The sequence below is a fragment of the Drosophila gunungcola genome, chromosome 3R (genome assembly GCF_025200985.1).
Source record: "Drosophila gunungcola strain Sukarami chromosome 3R, Dgunungcola_SK_2, whole genome shotgun sequence".
NCBI classification, from domain to species: Eukaryota; Metazoa; Arthropoda; class Insecta; order Diptera; family Drosophilidae; genus Drosophila; species Drosophila gunungcola.
Window position 1 is genome coordinate 19,501,686 of NC_069139.1, and position 26,058 is coordinate 19,527,743.

The window sequence follows — 26,058 nt, forward strand, 5'->3', positions numbered from 1 at the left end:
GTACGTACATATGCATATATACAGATATCGGGTCTAGGCGAAAACAGAATATATATGAAAACTGGTACCGGGAGGCGTTTTGGGGATGCGGGGACTTTGGTAATAAAATAAATTCTCCCAAAAAGCTCATACACTTGCCACAGATGCGGGGCATTTTGAAACCCCAAATTAATATGCACAATTAATTGTGCAGTGCTGGCATTATCAGTAGAATGCAATTTCGGGAAACTTTCCATCACATCACGAGACAATGAACGTAAGAGAGAGAAAAAGCTACAGAGAGAAAAAGAGTCAGAGAGAGACCGAACAATCGTGAGATAACAGCTGCCTTATCAGCAATGCCGACCACTCCACCACCCCATTAGGCTCCCCAAAACGCCCACCCTCCCCCCTTCGCCACCCCCTTTACATATCGCTCAGAATTTTGAGTTCAGAAAAGAAACAATTTAAATTCCAAATGTGTAAAATAGGTAAACTATGGCTTTTATTTATTGATATTGAACGGATACAGTGGTGGTCAACAAAATGGTAAAATAAATAAAAATTTGATTTATTTCTCCCGCCTAAGGTAAGTTTTATTTTAATATTTAACTTTAAACTTTAGCTATTTTCAGAGCTTTGTTGTTAAAAAAAAAAACAAATAACACAGGAAACTAGATTAGGCCAACGACAAGATTAATTATGAATAACAAGTTTTAATTTGAACTTGGTATTAGCTTAATCTAGTTCCTCCAATCTTAAGAGTACAAATCTCTGACACCAATACATATGCACTTTAGTTCAGTTATGTTTGGGCTTACTTGATAAGGTATTTAAATACAAAAACTTAAAAAAAAATAATTAAAAACATCTACCTGTTGAACTTATAATTTTTAAATTAAAATAACTCAAAAAGAGTTATTTACACAATTGAAATTGTATTAAATTCATAAAAACTTTGTAAGCATATGTTTTAAGCAATACTTTTTATTTAATAAACTAAGAAAATATTTTTTTATTATAATTTATTAGTTTTTAGATAATGCAATTTTTGACTTGAGCTAAAAGAAATAAAATAAAAATGAATAAATAAAAGATAAGAAAGTTACTTTGGCTTAAAAAGTAAGAAATTAACTTAAAAAAAAATAATATTTTCTGTTAAAATAACTATAGTTTTTTGTCTGCCACTGTGTGAGTGTGTGTGTTCTCAAGCGCGCCACAAACATACAAAACGAAAAAAACGTGAAGTTCGCGGTGTGGAACGCAAGTGGAACAAAAGAGAGAGCAAAGCTCCCCCACTCTCTCCCTCTCTTTTGGGGCTGCTTCGGCACACATACACCCCCCGACGGCCACACACACTCACGCACATACACACAGACCGCCTTTTTGCGCCGAACGAAACGACGGCGAATCAGTTTCAGTTGTCAGTTCGCATCCAACTAGAAAGCAGTTAACGAGTGTAGTCCGTGTTTTTTCGTTTGCGGTTAAAAGCCACGAGGTCGTTCATCGTTTTCCTTTTCAGCCAAGAAATAATACCCAGTGATCTTCTAGACCCTCTCTTTTGAATGGCATATTGCAAATAGCTTTCTTTCAAATGGAAATCTGCGAAAAACTGTCAGAATAAGTGAACTAAATTTCGATATCAAAACATGTGAATGCGCGGAACTCAAAACTAAAGCGTAGAAAGAACGCGTTCGCTGTATACGCGATATATAAAATAAGAGAAAAGCTGCAAAACCGTATTATATAGCGATGCTTGGATGATCTTCGTCGCAGTCACGTTGTATATATACTTATACATATATATACCAATAAAAACACAAACGTTACGCACACTACTAGCCAGAGCGAATTGGAGTAAGCTCGAAAACGTGTTTATATTAAAATTTTTTACCCATTTGAACTTTAAACAACTTTTCGACTGCGCCGCTCGGTTTTCATTGAATTCTCATACGAATTCCAATTAAGTGTTGTGTGTGCGTCCAATTGGCATGAATTGATGACGTGACGTGATCGCGCGGTTTCGCCCTCTCTCTTCCCTTTGGCACTCTCTTTTACGCTTCGCTCAACTCTTCGCGCTCTTTTTATTTGTTTATTTTTATTGTTGTTATATATATGTTTACTAATTTGACGTTTTTACAATATAATCTTTAGCTTAAGCAAAATCCGCCGACCAATAGTAACAACAACAACCCCAATTTATGTGTGTGTGTGAGCAAGAAATTATGCGAGCAGAAATCTAAAAAATATATATTCATTGTTTAAAAATCAAGAAACCAGCACAAGTTTTGCTCAAAACAACAACACAAATATATACTAGCTAAAAACAAAACAGCCCATAAAAAAGTGCAAAATAAATAGGAAAATAAGTTAAACAGTGCCAGTTAACAGCAACAACGACAAACAAGAAACAGCGATCAACAAAATCCACCGGCAGAATAAACCACATTGAATAATCGCAGTCAACAAGGAGTAACGATTTAGAAAGCAATTTTTCGTTGCAAATTCTTGGCGGGTAAATAATAATAACGATAATAAATAAGATAATTGAAAAACTGCATTTTGAGATTAATTCTTAGCAGTCAATGTTTTAATAATAAGCTAAAAATGTTCACACTTTCTTAAAAAAATGTTGTGCTTAATAATGTGTCTATATGAAATCTGGAGCCCTGTTCGCCAAGAACAAATTCAAGGTTTGCAGCCTTAACTATATTTTAACCAGCTCTTTCTGTTCAAATACTATACAGAGTTTTAGGGGATATATTACTGTCCCAGTAATTTACAATCGGTTCACTTTCAAGATCAAAACGCCAGAATCATAAAGCTCAGTCACGTTCCGCGCTCCACTGCGTTCAATAGATGATCTTTCGGTTCGTGTGGGCTTTGATTAGTCCGTATTGGTGTGTTACTTTGTTCGAGAGTGGGCTGGGTAGATCTTAATTAGAGCACTGCTGATAATGGCTCTAAAAATAGAGTCCCAGCGCCACACTGATAGCAGAAGTTCGGAGTGTGTGTCGCTTATAGAGCCATAGCCCGCTGCTCATTTCTTTCTGTGTTTGTTTCCCCGATTTTCGTACTGGACCCACGAAGGCCAATTTTGTTGCTATATTGCCAGCGATTTATATACGCACTGCACACTTGACGGTTTCAATACGTTTTTCAAATATTTTCAACGTTAGTATTTGACATCAGTATTGACATTGAAATGCGATTAGGTTTAATTTTCATAAATGGGTTGATTTGCCACTCGGTTAGCTGTCGAAAAGGCTTTTTTTCGTACCCAGATAAGGCTTTTATCTATCGGCAATGTGCCAAGGTACAGCAGCTGATGGCTCAAAAAATATATACATAGTATGCCTATATATTCTTTTGTATGTGCTGGTGGCTTTTATCATATCTTGAGTGTTTGCTGGCCACATTGGTGGAACGTGCCAGGCGATAACAAGAATGTGTGCGAAAGTTTGTCGAAAAAACGGTAATTGTAATTGGAGCGGAGAAACCTGGAAAATAAATAATAAAGAAAGAACATTTTAAAGGGTAAACTAAATAACTAAATAAAGTGCAGTTCAGGAAAGTCTTTAACAAAGATGAACCTATTATTTTTATGTACAGATAATAATTAGAAGTTTATAAAGAAATGTGTAGCTCTCACATTTTTCAATGGAATATAAAATATTATTTTTTTTTACATGTTGCAGTACTTGTTGGGTTTTTTTTTATACAGATTGTTTCATTTTAAGAACCGGTATAATGTTTTTTTTTTTTTAACATGAAACACTTTCTAAAACCCTTTCTCTCTATGCATTTTATTTCTATTTTCTCGTTGACCCCAAAACGTTAGTAATGCAAATCGATTGCGTATGCATTGCGGATGATGAAGTCAGATGATCGCATCGAAGTTTTCCATGCATCAGTTGTCTCAGCTGTCAATTGAAGATCGATGTTTGGGGGGCTCTACGTTCCTGGGTGCCTTCTCCATGGAAACGAATCGAATCGTTTGCTCTTTAATTATTTTAATTAATTCTATAAACATTGCACAGGGGTCTTTGGCGCTCATTTGCATTGCATTCTGAACTATTGCACATTGCCTGGTCGGGCCTCTCGTTCTCTATTTCATTATTGAGAAATATACTTTTCCCTGTCGCTCTAGTAGCGCGTGTTTCTCTCGCAGGCCCACGTGCCGCCAGATAACTGCACTTTCAATAAGCTTTTATTTGAATAAGCTTCCGCGATAATTGACATAATAAATTAATAAAAATTTACAGCGTAGAAAAAACCAGAATGCAATGACTGAGAACTCCATGTGGATTTTTTAGCGCAGTACCATAGGAGAATACATTTGTTTCATCCATTGCATTCAGCTAAAACTGTAGAGATTGTCTTTTAAAGAACATAAACGTATTGTATATTGTAATATATTGATGCCAAATAAATTTGCAAAACTACTCAGTATTTACTGTTTAAGTGCTCGGTATTTCATTTTGCACTTTATATATCTTCTTTTTGCTAAACTGTGGGTTATAAGGCATTGTTTCCATCGTTTGCCAGATACAAATTTAAGAACACAAAGTCGTCAAAACTTTCTCATTTCTCACCTACCATTAATTTACTTACCATTTCTAAATGCGAATGATATAAAGAAAAGCGAACATTGAAAGTATCGCAAAAAAGATTTGTTGTCCAAGGCTTATGCTTGGCATTGTCAGAGGGTAACGGTGGGTGGTACTGTGGGGGTGGTGATTGGGGACTGGGAGGGGGTTGCGATAAGCTGCCCGCCACAACGAAAAAGAGATACATGGAGAGAGACAGGGACAAAAGAATGGGACTGGCCCACATGGCAACAGTTGCTCTGGCGGGGAATGCATAAATATGATGTGCATTGCTTTCGCTTCAGCTCTTTATCGCTCCTTTATCTTTTCGTTTGCGTGATAAGAACGCACTCGGGAAAAGCCGCAGCACCAAAGTGTCTGAAGGGAATTATGGAGCGTTATAGAGAGTTCACTGGTTGATTGGCATTGCTGAAATCATGCAAGTGAAGTTAGACAAGTGAAAAAAATGATAGTTTGTAATCTAAGACAATTTTATATTTGAATAGTCGATATATGTATGTATTTACCTTCAAAGTTAACAATGCAGCGCTACAAAAGAGTCATATTTTTTTGCAAATTCAAAAACTATTTTGACTTCAAATAATTGATTTTAGTTAAATTAAATTAAATTAAATTAGTTTGAGTTAACATTGCACAAGCAAACATACACTTTTTAACTCATTTTCTGGACCTCACAGTAAGTCTGTTTAACAACATACTAATTAGATTGTTTTTAGTTTGTAAAAGGTATCAATAAGTTATTACGGAGCTTAGAATAGTTTTGAAGATTAAGTTCCTTGTGAAAAAATATACCTAAAGCTTCTTTTACTTGTTAAACTTTAACTGAATGTTAATACACTGATTATGGCTAGCCCATTTCTAAACAAACAATTTAAGTTAAAGGATGAGTATACCAGTTACAGTTTACATTGAAGTGGTTTATCAGCAGGTTAGCCCATGACGAAGTTGATATTACTGGAGTATAATTCACTTTCGAACCAAAGGTCGTTCGGTTTTATGGAAGGTGACAAGGCACACACTCAGAGAGTCCGCCGCACCGAAATGGAACGGCCGACAAGTGGGTTCGATGTGGCCTCGTCATCGTCATCATAATCATTATTATTATGATCATTATGGGGTCGCGAGATACTCGGTACTCGGTAGTCGAGAGCTTGGGCCTGAAATCTTGGGTCCGGAACCTTTCCGAACCTGGACTTCGGGATTGATGTCGGCGTCTTCATCTCGTCGTCGGCTCATTAGGCAGGGCAGACCGGACCAGATCGGTGCAGACCATACCAGTTGCTTTGCGAATATCTCCGCACCGACGACCAGCTGTCAGTCTTGCTTTTTATTTTCTCTGTTTGGGGTTTCTTTTTTTTTTTTCGGGCCGAGCATCGGGCCTTCTCTCGCATTGACTTACTTTGCTTTATAATCCTGTTTGACGGGTTGTGCCGGGGAGCAGATCTCTTTTACTTCCACATTGTTGCTGAACCCGGTCATGTGTGAGGGGCAGGTACAGTGGTGGTCCGGGGAGGTGAGGGCCGCATATACCTGAGATTCAGGGGCACTACGACGGTCCAATCTCATGCATAAAAAATCACATGGTTTCGCTGGGGTAGCCTAGGGTTTCTGCGGTCAGAGCATCTGGCGGACACTTTTTTGTGGCCGGCTTTGTGATCTTTAGAGCTTTAGTCCTACTGATAAGCACACAATTCCCATGGACGTGGGCAATGGGAGATTTACTATGATCAGATTGGCTAAAGACAAAAAAAAACGGAGAGGTTCGTAACTAGAAGGCATCAAAACATGAAGTGATTTTGCAGAATTATTATTAAATTTATATACATTCTAAAATCTATTTACAATTATATTACAAGTCAAGTATCTATTATTATTTAAGCGAGCAGTAATCTTTCATTATTTAAACGAGCGCTGATAAGAAATTTACCAAAAATGTAAACTAAATTATGTACTATTAAATGTTTATTTTTATGTTGACCTTACTTTTTCACAATTAAATTCTTATTAATGATAAATTTCAATATCAAAAACTTTTAGCTTATGACTTATATGACTTTTTAATTAAGTTTATTCTTTCAGACCTTTAACTTCGCTTTATTCATAATAAAATGAACACTTAAAATACTACCCCTATTAAAACGTATACTTACTGCGCCACTGGTGCAGCCACTTCTTGGCTTATCATTTGATCGTCGAGGCCAAGTCTATCCGGAACAGCTTCTTAATGTTGGCCTCAGCTAGGATTATATTAGGTTGGCACCGAGTGCCTCTAACTGATAGCCAAACTTGTCTGTACACCCTCGAGAGGTGGCAAATATGTAGTACTCGTACGCATATAGAATCAAACGAAAAACACATGAGTAAAGTCGGGAAGCAGAGCAAACTATTGAAAGGCATTACGTAACAAGTGTTGGTTTATTTTTGTTTTGCTCGCTCTGTTGATCTTTCTTTATTCCGTTTTCCTTTTCATTACTTGCTTTCTTCGTACTGATTCTGTTTTAATTTTTATAATATCTTTTTATTGCTGTCTTTATTTAGTTTGCTTTGCTTTTGTTTTGTTTTTTTTTTTATTATTATTATTTGAGATCTGTTTTTAATTTTTTTTGTTCTTGCTTGCATTCGTTTTCGTTCGGCTTTTAGTTCTATATTTCTATATATACATATGTATCAACAGCTTTCTTAGGACCCCCACGTTTATCGGCGTATGCCCAGTTTTAGAATCTTTCAACTTGTTGCGCGTCCCATCGTCACACCCCTTGAAAAAAGAGGCGACCACTTGAAGACTTCACCCTAGTGAAATTTTTGCCTTCGATCTGTTCATGACATTGAAATACTTGGAATGCTGTGGGGATTTTCCGTGTACACTCCCCCAAATTCGTGGAACCATAGTGTAATATTTGAAAATATACAGATGGTTTTCAAAGCAAATTTTCACATCCTACGCCGGGTTCTTTAAAGGTGATTTATGCTATCTGCCCAGTTGGAGGATACAGCCAAACAAACACGATTCTGAATCACTCTATAAATTTCGCTGTGATAAAAAAAAGTCTTTTGCGTTGTTTGGATTTTCTTTAGAACATTATCTGATATTATGGCTTAGTATCTTATTAACATAATCTAACAAGTTCTGTTGGGTTTCATTGATCTTACTTTTAATATCGACCGATCAAAGAAAAACACCTACGCAAAAAAGCGTCACACGCCAAAAAAAAAATATGCAAAACAAATTTTACCTCTTATCTGATGTAATAAAAATATGTTTGTCGAGAACCTGTCTTTAAATTCCGTCACTCGATCGACCGTCACTCGAAGCTGTGACGCAGCAGATCAAAAGTAAACCCACTCCTAATACATTTTTTCTTTGCATTTAAGACGAATTATCTTGTTATTGTTTACGTTTTCTATGCCTTTCTATTTCTTTCATTTTTTGTTTTGCTATTTTCCTCTGGTTTTTTTCATATAATGACGTTGTTGAATGTTATCAAATGTTATTGCATATTATTCAATGTTTAACTCCCGACTTTGCGACGCAATTTCACTTGTTTAAAAAGAAACGGATTATATTTAAGTGGAAAATGCGAATAGCAAATGGTCATTAACTCAAAATAGTTGGCAGCCGGCAATGAGGGGCAGCAATTAGAATTTTACACTATTTTTAGAAGCAATGGTCTCTGGACTAGGTTGATGCTGACTAGACTACAGATGGTACCGATTGAATTGATTTTATTAAATAGGACTATAATACAATTAATTATTATTTTTTCTACAAATTTCATTAGTGAACAAAATAAATCTTAATTGAAGAGCGTTTATAATCTTGTTATAAAATGATGATGATATAAGATACAAATATTTGCTAAATAGAAACTGATCTTTCGGAAATGTTAAAGTATATTTTAAAGATTAATTCTGAATATATACAAAATAGAAATAATAATGTTTTTTCCGACTCGTCTAACCATAAACATTTTTATATTATTTTTTGAATGTGAGGGAAAACAATATGTTTTGAAACCAGTTAAATTAAAACGAATAAATTTAAAAAAAAGGGGGAGAGAAGAGAAAGCGATGATATGGTGGCCCCAAAACAGAATCAATGAACTTTGCTGCAGCTCGGAATGCCTCTCTCAAAAATTTCAATTACAGCGAAAATCTGAGTCGATCACTTTGGATTTAAAGTTACTATTAGTTTCTTTTACTTTGTGTGAGTGTGTTTCTGGGTTGCTTTTTTGACAGCCTCATTATATTTTCTTTGATTTTTGTTGTTGCTAGTGGCTTAGGTCAGGTTGGAATTTTTCGGTTAGTTGTTTTGCCGACTAAGATTTTTTTTGCCTTCTTTGCTGGGGGCACTTGAGTGCTACTCATTCGCATTCGCATTCGCATTCGCATTGCTATTATTTGCGGCCATAAACCTTTCGCTGGGAAGATATTATGCAACGACAAACGACGACGCGCGACCTTATCTAAATAATTTCGTTATTTAAATACATAAAAACACCAGCCAGAGAATATGGGCAGTTTTCGAAAATTTCCGAGAACTAAATAATGAGGTGACGATCGGAATGCTTTCAGGTAGACAAATGTTTAGGTAGAGCGAATGAATGAACTTCCGTGTTCTCAAGGTAGTTCTTTGCTGTCGATGTCGAAGTCTCTTTCTCTCCCTTCTCCCCTTTCTCAGTCTTCCAATCTTTCTCTTTCTCTTTGGCGAAAAACAAAAAAGTGTATAAAAAGCTGAATAAAATTGCCTCGAACGATCCACACACAGATACTCGCTGTGCGTTAGGTGTATGCGTATGTTGAATTTTAATTCAGTTACGCACACTTTTCAATTTGTTTACAATTCCAAGTTGAAGAGAGGGGAAAGTTCTCTTTAATGAGCTTTATCTCTCTTATGTGGACACTATTAGCTGGCAAACATTTCGAAATTTTAAACCGAATTTATGACTAGTTTTTGGAGCAAATGTGATCTGAAAATCAACAATTTTAGCAGAAACCCATTCTTCAAAAATTACCTGGCAATTTAAAATTGCAAATTAAATTATTTAAGTTTAAGTTTCAAGAAATAATACAATGATATGGTTACTATAACGCCTTAAGTCACTTTTAACTTATACATTTCATTTGTCAGTTAAACCTTACAAATTGAGTAGCATAAGAATAGACAATGTTAAAATATATATATAGTTTAATGATAAGGTTCTTATTGCTAATTGTCTCTTGATTTTAAGATGAAAATTGCATCAGACAATTGTCATTATCAGGTAAAATTCCCTGAAATTTGGCAGGCACATTTGACATTCTAAATTCAATTTTTTAATTATACTCGACACGATTAAAATGGTCGAAAATAGCAATCAAAAGGCAGTGGTTCAGTAGAGCTAATTGATAAGGTTTACATTTCACCTATTCATACCTACTTTTTGGTTAAAATTGCACCAGACAATTGCTATCAAGGTTCGTACGATGCTCGTTTAGCTTCAATGACTTATCAGTTATCTCATTCCAGACAGAGTCAATAGACCTTTACATATTTGAACAGATTAAGTCACATATAGAGTAGCCGAGCATAAGAGAACAATTTACACCGGATTTATCACACTTTTCATTGTATTTATAGCTGCGATTTGATTAACCAAATTTATACTATGGCCAATTATTAGGGAATTGATAACTCTCGCCGCCGCTGCGCTAATTGAAATCGTTTCCATTGCCCAGTCCGTTCCATCTGTGTGCTAAATTTAGTCATATAGGCATTTATAGATTTTATTAAAACTAATTGATTTCCATTTCTAAGCAACAATGTGAAGCATTGGAATGCAATAAAAATGTGCGCGGCATTCAAACAAGATCATAACCTACATTATTGTATCGCCATTGTCGCTGTCTTGGTTTTCTCTCTTTTTCTTGGGGGCTGCTGATAGCGCTCTCTTAATTCCATGTAAGAGCTTTTTCTATGGCAATTGTTAAGGCCAAGAATGTAATCTTTTAGATTTCCTTGGTATAAATAAACATCAAAAATTTCCAGCAATTATAGATTTAAAATGCTGTTCGTACCAAGTACTGAAGCACTCGGAAACTATAAAGTCGTGTACTATAAATCAAACACAACCGAAGTATTAAAACAAATAAGAATAACTGAATAATTTGTCTAACATTTAAGTTAAATAACTTATACAACTAACCGGAAATTCTTGAGCTTGATTGAACATCAAAAATAATTTTTTTTTAACTAAATAAAAGTAAAATGTTAAATCATAGATAGATACCTATGAGCTCTCTCCCAAACGTGATTAAATGAATCGTCAATTGTAAAATCGAATTGTCAATTAGATTAACGATCCATGATCGTTTGGAAATCGTTTTCAACATTTCGAATCACGAAAACAATCAAAACGTAATTTTGATCGAAATGCTTTACAGAGAGATGAGATGATTTGACACAAAATTCTATAGTCATTTCAAATTCAAGGTTAATTTTGGCTAATATCTATCAAACTGTTTCTTCTGTTAAGTTGCACTAAGAAAAAATTACTACAATGCAATTATTTAAAAGTTTTAAAGGAATACTACTTTTATATAAAAAGTTAATTTAAAGCCTGCCAATTTGGTATTGGCTAAAAATATATTTGTTAGGTAGAATACTTATTGTCTGTCTATGTCTTAAACTCTTTATATTTGGCTCATGCTGCAAAACAATGATAGTTAATTTATGTATTTTTTCTGCTCTTAGATTACGATTGATCGCCAGGTCTTACAATAAGCTTCGATACTTTCTGGGCTGGCGAGGAGAACTTGAAAAGGCGCAAAGCTGCAATTGCACAACGACCTATTTTACCCCATGATGGACGGCTTTGCGCAGGACTGGCCCACGTTGACCCACACAGAGAACGGTCTGGCCATGGACCAACTGGGGGTCGAGCTGCCCCTGGACGTGGGCTTTGAGCCACAGACCCGAGCCCGATCCAACACATGGCCCTGTCCGCGACCCGAAAACTTCGTGGAGCCCACCGACGAGTTGGACAGTACAAAGGCCAGTAATCAGCAGTTGGCCCCAGGAGGTAGGCTTTCACTCACAGAGATCATAAGCAGTCGAACCTCCATTGCTTAAACTTCTCTAGTTATAGTGAAATTTTCACATGTGTCAATTTAGGAAGAATCAATTTTTATATTTAAACTTAACTTTGTGTTCTAAGCTATGAAAGTTCGACTGTAAATATATAATAATTTTGTATTTTAGAATATTGTCTGTGTTCTCTCTATTTTCCTCTGCCAATCAATATCATGATTTATTCGTTTCAATTCCCCAAAACAGACTCACAGCAGGCTATACAGAATGCGAATGCAGCCAAGAAAAACTCATCGCGTCGCAATGCATGGGGAAATCTATCCTATGCGGATCTCATCACGCATGCCATTGGATCGGCCACCGACAAACGACTGACTCTGAGCCAGATTTACGAGTGGATGGTCCAGAATGTGCCATACTTCAAGGACAAGGGCGATTCGAATAGCAGTGCCGGCTGGAAGGTAAGTTGGTTAATTTTATATTAACATCTTACACATTTTAATACAAATTTTCTTGACAACAGTCAATAAGTTAATTGTGGATATTTAAAGTATATTTCAAAATTGTCTTTAATAAGTTAGTAAAAAAGGTTATTCTATTGAATTTTCGATGAACGACAAAAGCGTAAATTTACTCTTGTAACTTCCTTAGCTTAATCATCGTGTCGAAACCTTAGACTCCACCATGTTTTTGGTTTTGTTTATGTGTTGTTGAGAGCTTTCAACTTTGTCGTTTTCCCACAATGCTTGTTGGCTTTCAAATAACCATTTCATTCAAATTTCGCAAAGCAAACGGTCAAGTTCATGGCCAAGTCAGTCAAATAAAGTGAGAGTGAAGATAAAGTGGAGCTTGTGCTTGGCTTTCATATTTTGTGGTCGTTTTTCGCTATTATTATGCAATAGTCAGTCACTCAGGGTTTTTTTTTGTTGATTTTAGCTTATTTTTTGAGTGTGTGAAATGTTTGGCGTAGCATCACATTTCCCACTGTCTTTGCTCGATTTCCATATTTTTTTGCGGAGATTTGCAATTAATGCGCTTTTATCTTCGGATCGTTTTTCGTTTTGTTTACATCCCAGCATACGTAAATAAATAGAAGCGTGCACAATCACATGCTTGGGTACATGCGTAAATCATGCTTCATTTTCATTCATATTCAGATTCCGGTTTCCCCCTTTGCATCCGCTGATTGCCTTCCTTCTCAAAACCTCTTTGTTTCACTTCAGTACATTTTTAATGGGCTTAGGCATTTTCATTGGGTTTCCAGGAAATCCATATGGGACTTAAATTAGGAATTCTAAGTTGGCGCAAGTTAACACACATTATATTTTCTTATAATTCATTTAAGCTTTAATTATTTGTTTTCTTATTTCCCCTCTCTGTTTTCATGTCAGTTAAATTTTGTTTTCATTTTTTCGTACTGATAACATTTGCTTACATAGACAGCATTCGATTGTTTGTGTATTTATACTATACGATCTTTTTTTGCAAGTTATCAACAATCGCTAAGGTTCATTGACATTTACCTCAATTGGGGTTTATTATTTTTTAATTCAAATAACACACACTCTTGCGGTTTTATAAATTTTAGTGGTTTTTGAAAGTAAATTCTATAGGGTGGAATTTCTGTGATTGCACTTCCTAGAACTCCTTCCGTTCATGATCGTCTGCGTATACGTGATCCGATCCATAAATCATTCGATCCACTCATATTTCTTGGCTAATTCAGTGCGTCATTCACGTGATTGTTTTCTTTATCATTTTTTGCTGATACTTCACTTAATTTTTGTTGGTTTTTTAGCACCTCGCAGTGATAAAAGTCCAACGGCAGTTGAAGAATGCGCTGCGCTGGCTACGAAGAAATCGAAGACGATTCTCCACTTGATACCCGAAACTTTATTTTGCGCAGACTGCGCGCTTCCAGCGAATTTTAGTTTGTTTTTGTTTTGAGTATACGTTTCTTGGGTTTGCGAACTAATATTGGCATTATTTATTTTAATGGTGTTGTTTATAATTGTTGTCGTTTTTTGCTGGTTTCACGGAAGTAGTCGGGTCGCTTTGGGTTTTTTTAGTGATTACGCATAGTAATAGCAATCACTGTGATAAAGAAATTTATTCTAGCGTCGTAGAAAAAGTTATTTGAGCCTAAGTAATACCTTCCAAGAATATGCAAAAAAAAAAAAAAAACGTAATAAAAACTGTAATCAATGCATTTTTTAGGGGGATTAAGGGTGAGGAATAAAAGTATTGAGGCGTTCTTTAAAGGAGTATTGTTAATGACGGAGACTTGTAACGACAACTTTTTCTATATTTCTTTGTTCCTGCCTCGTTTGACAGCCATTCTCATTTTAGTTGTTTTTAATAAAAAATTAAATTAAATTTACCCTTTAAAAAATAATTAGGTGTTTAAATAAATAAAAATTTTTTTTTTATTTAAAAGAAACAAATAATAAAGGGTTTTGTTGTACGTTATCGGTAAAGAGAAAGATTAAGCCATTATTTTACATGCTGATTTGGGTTCAACTTATTTTCACACTTTTCCTGTTCAACTATTGAAAGGAAGAGTTTCGTACGCTGCACATTCCTTTATAAAGTTTTATGGGACTTACTAATTTATGCAACACGTTGCCGCGTTCTACCTGACACTTGCTTCCTTTTTCCCAGTCTTTAAGCCGAGTCCCTGCTCCACGTCTTTTTTTCTCAGAGCTTCCCTCTTTGAATAGTCGTCATAATAATAAAGAAGGAAACGAGCGAAACACTCAAATGACATTTGTGGAATTTTAAATTTGCCACTTGACGGCATTGCAAAGGCTTCTTCCGTTGGTTGGTGGTTCTGGTTCTGTGGCTCGTTCACTCGGTGGCTCGTGTCTTCATCATCGAACTCATCCTCGTCGGACGTCGTTTTGGCCATTGAACTGGTGCCAAGTATTTCTTTCTGTTGCTCCTTTTATCAATTTATTTTTGTGTTCGCGAAATGTTATTTTTATTTTTTATATTTGCCTCTTTTAATTGGCAGCGAACCGCAGCGTGTTATAAATATTTTTTGGCCCAACATTTTCGTGGTTTTCACTCGCCCTGAACTCGTCGCGCTTTGGCAATTATGTTTGGAAATTTCTGTAATTTATGACGCCTTCTTAGGTGGCATCTAACCAATATACGTTGGCGAAATACATTTCCTGATTTTATTGGGGGAAGGCGTTTGGAATTTTTTCTTGGAAAACAGAGAAAAAGATTAAGAGGCGGAACGATCCGAGATTATGACAGAGAATTAATTGTATTTATTACAAAATGTAGATCCTAGCCCAGATCAAACTAGTATAATAATAATATGACCTTCTAGTGTGGAAAGTACCCGATTTACCTCGATTGCATGTAATCTGAAAGATAACACGTGTATATTGTGTAATATTTCAACAATGCATGGCTTATAGTGTGAATGCAGTTTGCTTAGCACTCTGGGTAACCTTTGTTAACTTTGGCCTTATCAATGGGCCTTATCAAGACAATGGCCTTGCCAACAATGCGCCAGAAACTAGAAGAACCCGAAGGCGGGCGGCGAAATGCGCATTACTCAATTTGTCACTCAATTGGCCAGTGCAAGCTCTTCTAATAGGTTGAAACAATATAAATATGCAATAAACTAAGGAAATAACGACATTCATTAACGATAGCCAAGCGTCTTGATATGAGAAAAGCACATCTTGCGTAATCAATTTGACATTTGACAGTGCACTAGTGCACCCCGCTCCCCTACTTCTCCCTGTGATCTTTCTCATTTTTTTCCCATATTTTCTCTAGCTGTTCACGCTTGTTAGCCGCGCATTAAGTATACGCATTGTTGGCCTGTTTGCGTTATATTGTGTTTTTGGTTTTTTTCGCGGCGCATTTTATTTAGTGTAAAGTGCATTTGAACGTAAAACCAAAACAATAACAAAAGCAACTGAAATCACAGCGATATAAGTTTTTTTTTATGATTATTTTGAGTTTGATTTGGCAGGGGCGTTGAAATGAAACGTGCAAATACTGGAAATAATCAAATTTAGCTAAAAACCAAATGGCAGCGCCAACCGCGAGCGAGAACAAGAACGAGATCAGCACTCTAAGATCGCCGAGCACATAATATTCGTTTATAAATAAGCATTAACCTTGCTCGCACCAGACCATGCCGAGCTATTCGGGGTATTTATTTCTATTATTTCTATTATTTGCATGCAACTCTCAGTCAGTGTGGCCCCACTTACTGTACCGGCAACTGCGTAGTATTAATTTGCCTTGCCGGCCAGCACACGCCCCCTTTTTTTAGTGTTTTTTTTCCGCTTTTCTCAGTTTTTTTTTCACTATGCAGATAACAGTAGTGGCCACACGGAACTAGCCGCGCCCTCGCTTTTCTTCGCCATAGTTTGTTTTGTTAATGTTAGTAATCTATTATATGGCCAAAGGGGGCTCGAACTTACGCCTTTTAACTCTAAAAACATTATTCAATATTCCAACGCGTAAAACGTTTATTCGATTGAATCATTCAATTTATTACCTAATATATTTCTCGACTGAATGGCATTTATATAACTTCTTAATGGATCAGGGGCAGCGCAAAAATGTCCGCTATCGTAAAAATTTTACCGGGAATTTATACTTGAATAACTGGCTGCCTTACTGCGCAATAATAATTTTAAATATTTAATTTCAATCATTTAATATTTTAATACATTCCTTGTTTATAAATGACTTGTGTTTAATTCTTATAAAATCTCTTTTCTTACGTCAAAGCAAATATTTAAATATTTTCACTACATAATTTGATTAGATTTTCTTACTTAATATGCATATCTTCTGCAGCTTAAATGATTTTTAAAAATATTTTTGTATTGTTTTCATTTTTATACCCTTGCAGAGGGTATTATAACTTCAGTCAGAAGTTTGCAACGCAGTGAAGAAGAAATCTTCGACCCTATAAAGTATATATATTCTTGATCAGCATCACTAGGAGAGTCGGTCTAGCCATGTCCCTCTGTCCGTCCGTCTGTCCGTCCGTCTGTCCGTCCGTTTCTATGCAAACTAGTCTCTCACTTTTAATGCTATCTGCATTAAAACTTTCCCAAAAGTTTATTTCAGAACTACGGTTTAAATTTCATCAAAATCGGAAAACGATATCATATAGCTGCCATAGGAACTATCAAATAATTGAGCTGCAAATCATCATAGCTTCAATGTAAACATACACGCAAGACAATTATAATTTTAATGTTTTCAAGAATATTTAATATTTGCAATAGCTGCAGAGGTATTTGACCTGAAGTTTAAAGTTTGCTTCCTTTCTTGTTGTATTTGATTTACACGTTAAATCTGTTACGATGGCTGTCTCTTTCAATGATTTATCTCAGAGCAGGCAATCTATTGTTGACAAAGTTTCTGAAATATGAGGTCCTAAAACCTGGCCTCGTCATAAAACGGTCGCAAATCAACAGTCAATCACGTGTATATATATATTTATATGACGTTCTGACCCGTTTAGATCGTAATAGTCTGACTATTAATTATGCTGCACTTACAATGTGTACTCGGCATAGCGTTGTGTGTGGTTAGTGTGCAATTTGCTGAGCGTTTTTTACAACGCCACGCCGTCAGTTGTTGTACTAATTAACACCACCGCCGCAACTCGCCTCCGGGTTGTAAAACTTGCAAAAACTCACATAGCCCCAGCCCCACATGCAAAAATGTAGCTCTATGGACAAAATTTATGCTCTTTGCTGAGAATTTTACGAGTATAGCGAACCAGTCGGTGCAATGCAAGTGGCAGTCGAGCATGTCCGTAGACGAAGTCTGGCATTGCAATGTGTCTGGCCCTGGTGTGTTTATATGATACAGTCCGATCCTCGGGTCCATAAAACCCCCGCCGCCCCCCCTCAAATATCGCACATCTCACTTTTCGGCTTTATGGTCGCGGGAAAGGAAAACACGCACATTTTATGCCACACTTTCTGGCTTCTGCTTTGCGTACAAATTATGACTTTCGGGAATCTTCAATTATTAATATATAAAAGACTTATTAATATGTTCGGACTGCTCTTGCCATATAAATATCAAAGTTTGTCATTTTAATGAACTTCTTTGTGTGCCCACTTTCTATTATTACTGCGCGACATATATAGTATGTATAATCGAGTGAGAATAAATACTGCAGGCCAATCAAGGCAGCGCAAATCAAACTGGTTCCGTCTCAAAGCCAAACAAAATCGAATAAAAAATTGCAAATTATTTATTGAGAAATTATCTCATGTGGGGCCCGGTCCTCTCTATAAAAAAACGACACTCGTTGTCTGACTTTGTCAGTGCAGAAGCCAGAACCCAGTCTCTGGGCCTCAATAAATATGCAATAATCATAAGAAATAAGCAATAAAGTCGACCAAACTTTGTTTCTTTCTGAATGACCAAACGCGATAAAAGTAAAACAAAAGGCTACAAAAAGTAGATCTAAGAATGTGATCGACTCCTTGGTACCCTAGAAACTGAAAAAAAACATATCTTAAATAAAATCTTATAAGAATGTTTGTCAAAATCTATATATTTACTTTTTTTTTTAAATTTTTGAACATATTAAACTGTATTTACAATTGTTTTAAAACAGCTATTTATTTATGAGGTCAAAGATGCGACATCATTTAGATACCCCTTTTTATTGTAGCAAACATCTAAGGAGAACTTTTTATTGAGCTACATCGATGATCTAGCTGCAGATAATAAAGTCATAATACTTTTTCTTACTTTAAAACTTTTTCGTCAACGAAGACTGCAGGGCGGTGGGCGTGGCCTAGACCAAGGGACATACGATGACAACTCCAAATCCCATTGATTGTCGCTCAAAGACCACTTGCTCAAGTTCCGCCCACATTTATCACTCGATTTGAGGATGGGGCAGTGGGCAGTCCATTCACGTCCAGTTAATGGCCAAAATGGGGTCTGGGGAATCGGAAGGAAAAGGAAGCAAACTAATGGGGCGGCCACACTAGATCGTAAATAAAGTTTGGTGCAAATTGTTTGCCTGCTTCCTTGGGTCATGGGAAACCCCAGCTTAAAGCGATTGGCAATGGAAATCGTTATTTAATTTGTTGCGCGACTCTTTAAGCCTCGCCTGCCCCAAAATCCGCACACATAATCAATCAGAAAAACTAAGTATTAACCACCAGCCAGAAGGGCTTTCCATGTTTCCTTCTCCGTACTTAATGAGTGTCACTGAGCTTCATAAACTTCGATATGAATGGCTACCAGAGCAGACAAACACATTTATGAACTTGGCTCCAATTTTCGTTGCATACATTTTAGGGGCAATGTCCTCGCCCGCGCTAAGTAACCAACATATATATATATATATATATATATGTATAGAAATTGCACATCATTTGGCCCGATTTCGTTGGCGAAGTGCAATTGCAAAAGTTTGCGGTGGCCTTTTGTTGGTTTCTAGCTTCGGTAAGAGCTCGATTGCTTCCACTTCAAAGTACTCTATCCAAGGATGTGAGCTTTCTTTTCGAAGGCTGTTAAATTTTGTAATTCATTGAAAATATGTTTTGAACATTTTCTTTATAAAAAGGCAAAATGTAATTAAATTAAAAATATACTTAAATATATTTTCTCAAAAAAGGTTTTCTTCTTCTTTTCTTCACATAAATATAACATATGTATATCAGATTTTTGAAGAATTGAATAAAAGAGTAATTTTTAGTCTATCTCTGTTGACAAATTCTGACCCTAAATTCATTCCATTGATATTCTTTGTCATCGCGAATAAAACGCGACACTTATGGACTGCTTATGAAGCGCTCTTGTGCTGCAGACAGACACTTTTCACATTGGATATGTCTTGGCTCCTTCGGAATACGTCCTTCTAGACTTGGGTTTTCTGTTTAAAGTTGCTCAGGTGAAATTCAATCGAATTGCGACAGGAAGGCCGTGTATATTTTTATTTTGTCATTTGATTTCCGTTTCCGTTTGGCACGCAGGCGCCAACGTGTCCTGCGATTAATCGTCTTTGGCGGCTTTGTCGCAGATTCTTTTCCTACACCATCCCCTCTCTAACCGACTAGTGTTCACAAAAGTTTGCCAAAAAAAAAAAGAAGTAAAACCCGAAAAATGAAATCGAAACAGACGAAACTGAGTAGTAGAAAGAGAAAACTTTTGCCATTCCATATCATATCATCACATCATCATTTCGATGATAATGCCGCCTGTTTTATATGTTCACATATCTTTACAATATTTGCGGAGTGAGAAGAGTGGGGGCTATATCAGTTGCTAGGGCCCATGTTTGTCCTAAGGCTATGGCTCTTTTATTTAGTTTGTCAGAGTTTGGAATTCTTTTTGCTCGTTTGTTGCCTTGCAAATGGGTTTTTGATATAGAGATTGTTTAAATATTGATTTTATATTCGCATTTAAGGGGCAACTTTAAAGTTCACTTTTACCCAGTTTGCATTTTCTATAGCCGTTAAATCAGTTTAGCGTATATAAGATTGAAAGTGTTATTTGATTAGAACTTAAGGTTTTATTTGATTGATGGTTGCACAAGTGTTCCACTTTTTATATCCCACTGATTGAACGCAAGCTAGAACATCAAATGTTCACTTGGTCTAGGTCATTACTGGGTCATTATCTAATCAATTAAAGGTGCCATTAGGTTCTATCATCAATTTTGATGATTGCCTTGCGTCTGGGCACACTTAAATTTACTGCACACGCGCCAGAAATCACTCGGAATCCAATCAATACCCCGATCGTGATACGTTTCCAAATGGATTTCTAAATCGTTTGCCATTTAATGGCAACTGTCAATGATCTTTCGGGGTAAACAATTGTCGAATATCGTCTGTTGCCATATTGGTAAGCTAAAAATTGTTTAAACAATTAATTAGTCTTGGGTAAACATATTGCAGACACTTCTGAGACCAGATACCAGATACCAAAGACCAGAGCCACAACCAGATCCCCATCACCATAAATTTTCTCTGCCCGATTTGTTTAGTCTTTGGCCCACTCGGAACAAAAGTGTTTACAAATTGGCCAGCCGAACAAAATGTTTTGCTCAAACAATTAAAGCAGCAAAAAAGTCTGAAACCAAACTTACTGGTCTGTATTTGGATGCTTTTGTATACTCGGTTATTTGTAGAGTTCAAGGGTAAATGTGAGAAATGAGGGATGGCATGTTTCTTTTTTATCAATCCATAAAATTTTAGATGAAGAATTAACTTGACTCATCATATGGTATTTGTGCATATTTTCCCCCCAATCAGAGTAATTGTTACAGATCAACTCCTTCGCAAATCAATAAAATCGAAATGGTTTCCGCAGTATTTTAAAATTATCGTATTTATTGGGTAATGTAGTCATTCATGTTAGTCCATTGAAATTCTTGGAACTGGTAAAATTAATCACGCAATTTAATTAATTTTCATTCAATTTTTTTTTAGGGTATCTTAAAGTTGACACTCCAAACCATTTATCGTTCTTACTGGGTTTTGCCTTATTTTTTTTGCGGTATTAAATTTTAACTGCCCAGCCTGGTCGGCTGCAATTAGCCGAATGAATGGGGGGTGGTGAAATAGTAACCTGTTTGCAGGGAGCTGGACAGGCAGCTAGAGAGAGTGTCGTTTCAAAAATTTATATCTCAATTTCACATCTAAATGCGAATAATCTTTTTTTTTCTATACCGCTGTGTGTGTGTTTGTCCATTGAGTGCTATGGGTTCATTTGATTTGTGTGTGAGAATCGCTGCAGCTGTTTGGCATTCGGGCGCGAGTTCTCCGCCGTAAAGGCCCCAACATTCTTCCCCTTTTCAGAGGTTAACCGTTTACCATAAACCGATATAGATCTTGCTCTTTTTTCGTTTGATGTTTGATTTTTTGGTTATTTTTTAAGCCACAAAACATTTGATTCGCAGTATGAGAACTTTGACTGAAAAGCAAAGAAAGGATATTAGAATGTACGCTGAAATAAATAAAAAAAATAATTTGGAATGGAATTATCATTATCATTATAGTATATCTATTATTATCTTAGTTCAATTCAAATATTATTTAACTTTATAAATTCTTTTCTCTGGTACTTAAATTATTTCCAAGGCAAGTTGTTAATTTGTCTCCAAATAAAGTTATTAATTTTTTCTTTCAAGCTATTAAGAAGAACTATATATGAAAAATGGTATTGAGCTTTGATCTTAAGATCTTTTTGTAAGAGTTGTTCACCTACAATAGACACCATCCCCAAACCTCCTCGAACGCCACTTGTTCGGAAGCATTGGGGACGACCCAGTTAGCGCCACATGTCGCGATTCCGTTCCTCCATAAGCCGCTCAAATGGTCCAATGAAATATGCATATTTGATACGAGATGACAGCGTATCATGGGATACAACGACGGGGTGAGGAGGGTGGGGGGAGGGGGGTTGCCCTCGTGCAGGGAAGACCATGAGCCAAGACTGATAAAGCCTCAAGTTACCCTAGAGGAAAACGAGCTCGTGGATTTAATTTATTTTAGTGCTACCCCCGATTCCTGTGCCCTCCTCCTATCTCCTTCAATTACTCATATAAATTATAAAGAAATGATTCAGAGACCCCAATTCCACACCCATAAATAAAAGTTTTGCTGTAATAATTGTAATTGGTCAACGGAAAACTTTAACAACGTTTTCCACCCATCGATTTTGGGTCACTAGTGAATTCCTAGCAACTCAATTTGGTTTAGTTTCTTGTGATTCACGCTCGATGCACATTAATTGTACACAATAAGGACCCACATATCCTTGGCTACGAATGCCGCTTCCCAGAAATGTATGAAATTTCCATTTCTGGGTTTTTGCTCATTTACTGCTCCAAGTGAATTCAATGGAAGCCCAGTTTTTCCGATTGCTTTTCCTGCGTTTGCCATGGATGCGAATTGTGGAGCGGGACAATGAGGTGACCTTCATATGTATAAGCACATATGCACTGTTGAAAAAATATGGAATAAAATAACAACTTCTCTCTTAAGTTCTTAATATAAAAAACATTTATATCAGTTTTTTTTGTAATTTTTTTTTAATAAGAATAAAACTTGTAAGTCACAAATTAACTTTTTTGCACTCAATTTAATCATGACTTAGAGCTTTTCTGAGTGTATACAATATTCCCTTATCTTGGTGGCACATGTAATGCAGCTCCTTGGTAACCACTGCCACTATATACACTGTACATATATAACTGGTCGGCATGTGGTCGCTGTCGCCGAATCGCGCATATATCTTTCTCGATTTAATAGGCCCAATTAGTTAGATGAATTGTGAATGTTCTCAAAGCTCTCGCGTTCTTTAGGCTTTTTTCTCTGGCCGAGATTTAAGTTTATGAATATTCAATGAAGTGTGTGCCATAAATTATGAATGCCATTTGTTTGCATTTTGCCTTGATTTAATGGCCTTGAGCGAGTAGGCCTTAGGCACACCCCACTTTTGTGTTGATTTGTCTGTCTTTAAGGTTTCGCGGTTAAAGTATACTCTTGTTGTCTAAAATTCCCTAATAGAGAAGAATCTTGCATAAGATATATTTTATTTATTTAATATCTAATTGTTTTCTCAAATTACACAGATATAGACATGCTAATCGCCACCTTACAAATAACCCTTTTCTCTGAAAGATAAATATATATTCAGCATTCCATAGCGAAATACTTTCTCATTACTCACCCACCCACACAACCGAGGACATCCTGCTTCTGAGCGGAAGTTGGTTGGATAATTCCGCAATCTGGCCATTAGCATAATCAGAACGTTTGCCAAGAAAACGAAAATGTTTGAACACGCTAACACTGGGAGAGAGGAAACTGAAAATGGAAATGGAAAAGGAAAAGACTCCTCAGCCGGCAGCGCACTTAAACATTTAAATAAAAATGATAACTTTATGCGAAGGGGGTAAAATTAGATGTGGGGGCCAAACCAAAAATGTCATTACAGGACTATCTGGACGAAGGACGCAACAGACGCAGCTTCCACTGACGCCAAGTAAAAGTTTTGGCCAACAAAAAAAAAACAGAAAGGAAAATAGTAAAGTAAATCCAGAAAAGTATTAGATAGTCCGTGGAGTCGGGGGCTGTTGCTCCTGTCTGCGAACAGGTTTTGTCGTCAGGCGGGCGTCTGACAGACCCCATAACTCCCCCAACCGCCCCCTAATCCACCCAATGTCACCCACTGCCACCCACTCACATGTCCTGGCAACGGTGATAAATGGCGCCAATGTGCCGCCTGGAGTCGCGACGCGTCGCAATCGCTTTTCGGTGCCTTTCAAGGGATGCGCGGTGTGTCTCCACAAAGAAAAATTAGAAACTTACAATCTAACACAAAATACCATTTTTGTAGACTTTTTGAAACAAGAAAATTTCATTTTTTTTGTTAAATTTCTGGCCTGCCCAGAAATCATTTGAAGCTTAAAACGAATAAAGTAACAAATAAATAATTTTTATATAATTTTTTTGAGTATTTATGTTCATTTACATTTTAATAAAATTATCTTAAGTAAGTCATTGAGTCTTAACTAATTTTGGTATTGATTTTTTAAGAACTATTTAAAAGTCTTAAGCTGTATAAAAACCTTTTATTTTGATATATTTATTAAGACTGACTACTAAATATTCCTTTAATGTAGGTGAATTTTGATTAATTTTGATAATATTTTCTCTATGTGTGAGAGAGTTTTAGGTAGGTGGAATCTGCGGCAAGTTGCCTTTTACAGTTAGTTTAGTTTGTAATGCTCCATTTAGCCAGGCTGCCAATGTACAAATCCGTTCTTTTTTTCTTTTGATACCAATATACCCCTGTCCCAAAAATATCCAGCTGATGACAAATCCACACTAAACGTGTTTGATTCTATTTGTTTCTGGCATTTCGCTTCTGTTTTTTTTTTTATTTGCACCCGATGACATGTAATTGTCGTTGGTTTGTTCTCCTTTTTTCCACCTAGACAAAATTGCGAGTTATTTGGAGCAGTTTGGGTTGTGTAGACGATGTCGATTCGCAGTCATTACGCTGCTTACACGCGGTTATTTATGACAATTGTTGGAAAATATGAATTGACAGCGACGACGGCGACAGGCGACGAGGTCTAGTGAAGACATCTTCCAATTAGAGAGCGGAGGATATATGTGTGTGCCTTCTGTGAGCCATAAAAATGTCGACAGACAATTGAATGGCACAAACGCCGGCGAAAGGAAACGCAGTCCTTCGACCCAAGCAATTGCTTACAAATCGTTACATCAGCGCAATGAGCAAAGTCCCGGGGATTTGCAAATTTTGCAATTCTTTTATTTTACTCCACTCGTTTGCAAAAGCAAATACCTACTTCTCTCTAAATGCGTCTTCTAATCTGGCATCTCGTTACAGAACTCCATACGTCACAATCTGTCGCTGCACAACCGCTTCATGAGGGTGCAGAACGAGGGCACCGGCAAGTCCTCCTGGTGGATGCTGAATCCGGAGGCCAAGCCCGGCAAGTCGGTCCGTCGCCGTGCCGCCTCCATGGAGACGTCGCGCTACGAGAAACGCCGCGGACGGGCCAAGAAGCGGGTGGAGGCACTGCGGCAGGCGGGCGTGGTGGGCCTCAACGATGCCACGCCCTCGCCCAGCAGCAGCGTCAGCGAGGGGCTGGACCATTTCCCAGAGAGTCCGCTCCACAGGTAACTATCAACTGCGATGAGTAAATTAAAGTAGATTATACAGTATAAATAGTCAAATAGCCTTAAAAGCTTTTCATTACCTCTTTGGTTGAATTGCTTAGCCTTTTATTACATCTTAGTTAGCCAGAAATTATTAAATACATTTTTACCTTGACTAACACTTAAGAAAAATAAACAAATTTATAAAAATAACCATCGAGCTTATATTATTAAATAGTTTATTTTCAAGAAAAAATGCAGAGTAAATACTAATTTTTTTTTCATCAAATATTTTAAAATTTAACTTAAACCGATACTCACAAAATAGTTTTAATTATCACTTTTAATGTTTTGCCCGCTTGATTAAAAGTTCGTTAAAAAAATGAGTGCATTCAGAAATCTTTAAAAAGTATCACGATTTTTTTACTATCCAATACTGTACAAAAATAATATCTTAAATAACAAATCGTGAATCATAAAAATCACGAAAGTCTAACTGCAGCGAATTCCTTAAGGTTTTTTTTCATAAAGTATTTTTTTGTAATTTGTTTGTAAGAAATTAAACTGAACAAAAAAGAGACATAAAAATCATAGTTTACATTAATCAATTTATGACACGTTTAAATATAACTTCAGCATGTTACTGCTTGTACTACTTGAAGTTAAATAAATTATAAGATTTTCTTTAAATATATTTTTATAAAAAATACTTTTAAGTTTATTAATTACCTTAGGTAGAGCT

At 36.4% G+C, this 26,058-nt stretch overlaps 1 protein-coding gene across 4 annotated transcripts in view; it reads left to right on the top strand.

Annotated features, from left to right (window-relative positions):
* The first annotated feature begins 1,366 nt into the window (after window positions 1–1,366).
* The window catches only part of LOC128260853 (forkhead box protein O), a 33,815-nt gene continuing 9,123 nt past the window's right edge, over window positions 1,367–26,058 (top strand). For 2 of the 4 annotated variants that reach the window (XM_052994154.1, XM_052994165.1), the window contains exons 1-5: window positions 1,367–1,477; window positions 2,134–2,494; window positions 11,320–11,647; window positions 11,902–12,116; window positions 25,045–25,337. In XM_052994154.1, the coding sequence (XP_052850114.1) occupies window positions 11,428–11,647; window positions 11,902–12,116; window positions 25,045–25,337 (728 nt within the window). In that variant the 5' untranslated portion in view covers window positions 1,367–1,477; window positions 2,134–2,494; window positions 11,320–11,427. The remainder of the gene's footprint in view (window positions 1,478–2,133; window positions 2,495–11,319; window positions 11,648–11,901; window positions 12,117–25,044; window positions 25,338–26,058) is intronic. The other 2 variants (XM_052994139.1, XM_052994146.1) reach the window with 1 other exon arrangement.